A 1,397-nucleotide genomic window follows, 5' to 3' on the forward strand; every position below is an offset into this window, starting at 1 on the left:
TAAGTAGCAGATGATTTCTTCATTCCTCTCTCACATGCTCGGGGTTTTTTTCCCCCCAGTATCAGCACAAAATCTCAGAGCAGGAATTTTGAGAATCACGACACCATAATAATAATAAACACAGGAAAAAATACCATTAATATTTTCACCATATGCTCACGCAGTCTTGTGTGAAAGGTAATAGAGCAGGCAGTTTCATCAGAGCCGAACTGTGCTAGAGTCGGTGCCGTTACAGGATTGCTCAATGGTTGTGTCACCAGGAGGCTGGACTGGTCGGGCGGAGTGTTTGAGCTCTGAGCTCAACATCACCGGAGCTCACTCACTCTCTGCCTCTCTCTGAGTGTGAGGCGGTCTCTCTTTCTCTCTGTGTCTCTCTCTGTCTCTCTGTCTGGACTCTGAGGGATCGGGATTTTCTAACCAAAAGTACACAGACCTCAGAGCCACGAGCATTCACCCTCCACAAAAGGACGTGGGCTGGATTATTTCCGTCACTGAATCCGCTGAAGTTTGATTCATATCTCAACTAAAATGAATCTGACACGGAGGAATGGAGCGCGCAGTTTGTAGCCTATTTTAACAAAAAAAAGGACACATCCTAAACCAGTCTCGTTTTTGCTCTCATGGTGAATCGGTCTATCAGGATGAACTTGCAGTGGAGCAGCCCGGCGTCCTGCATCCGCACCGGGAGAGTCGCGCACAAGCGGCTGGACTCAGACGATCAGCCGCCGGCCAAATGCGCCAGGTTGAGCGCCGAGGCGGGGGACACGCAGGGACTCCTCGGCACCTCTCCCGGGTCCCCGGTCAGCCCCGTCTCAACCCCGGTCCCGGCGACCCACCAGGGGCCATCCAGGATAGGACCGTTCCTGCTTCTACCTCTGGCTGACCGGGAGAGCGTGCACAGCGCGATGAACACCGACACTGGCGATGAGCTGCTGTGCAAGGTATGTGCAATCCCGTCATTGTGCAATTTTCTTTGAATGAATGGTGTTTCAAGACATCGCGTTGCTCAATAGCCTGTCTGACATGTCATCAGTATTTCACCGACTTTTTCACCGAATGTCATTCTCACGCGAAATGTGTCACACTTTGCGTAATAACGCGAGTGTTGCTTCATGGTCCTATAAATCCAGAACTATCTGATTATTTTAAATCTGTTTACACCAGGCTACATCACAGTCTGTGCCGTGTTGTGGGAGCTACTGAAATCCACCTATCCTTGGCACTGTGGCTTCACACCGTGTCTGACTGTCAACTCGCCTCATTTGCATACACGTCACCGCAATACGCCACGGTGTGACACACAGAAAATGCAAACATGCGAGGCAGAGAAAGAGTCTCTTGATAAGGATCTGCTTTGATAAGGACAGGGCCCTCCGCTGCTCCAGATCCATGTGTTT

At 50.5% G+C, this 1,397-nt stretch overlaps 1 protein-coding gene across 1 annotated transcript in view; it reads left to right on the plus strand.

Annotated features, from left to right (window-relative positions):
• Positions 1-219: 219 nt before the first annotated feature.
• trib1 (tribbles pseudokinase 1) overlaps positions 220-1,397 on the plus strand; it is a 7,673-nt gene continuing 6,495 nt past the window's right edge. The window contains exon 1 of the mRNA XM_033637670.2: positions 220-941. Within this exon, the coding sequence (XP_033493561.1) occupies positions 621-941 (321 nt within the window). The 5' untranslated portion in view covers positions 220-620. The remainder of the gene's footprint in view (positions 942-1,397) is intronic.

Source organism: Epinephelus lanceolatus, chromosome 16 (assembly GCF_041903045.1).
Source record: "Epinephelus lanceolatus isolate andai-2023 chromosome 16, ASM4190304v1, whole genome shotgun sequence".
Lineage (NCBI taxonomy): Eukaryota > Metazoa > Chordata > Actinopteri > Perciformes > Serranidae > Epinephelus > Epinephelus lanceolatus.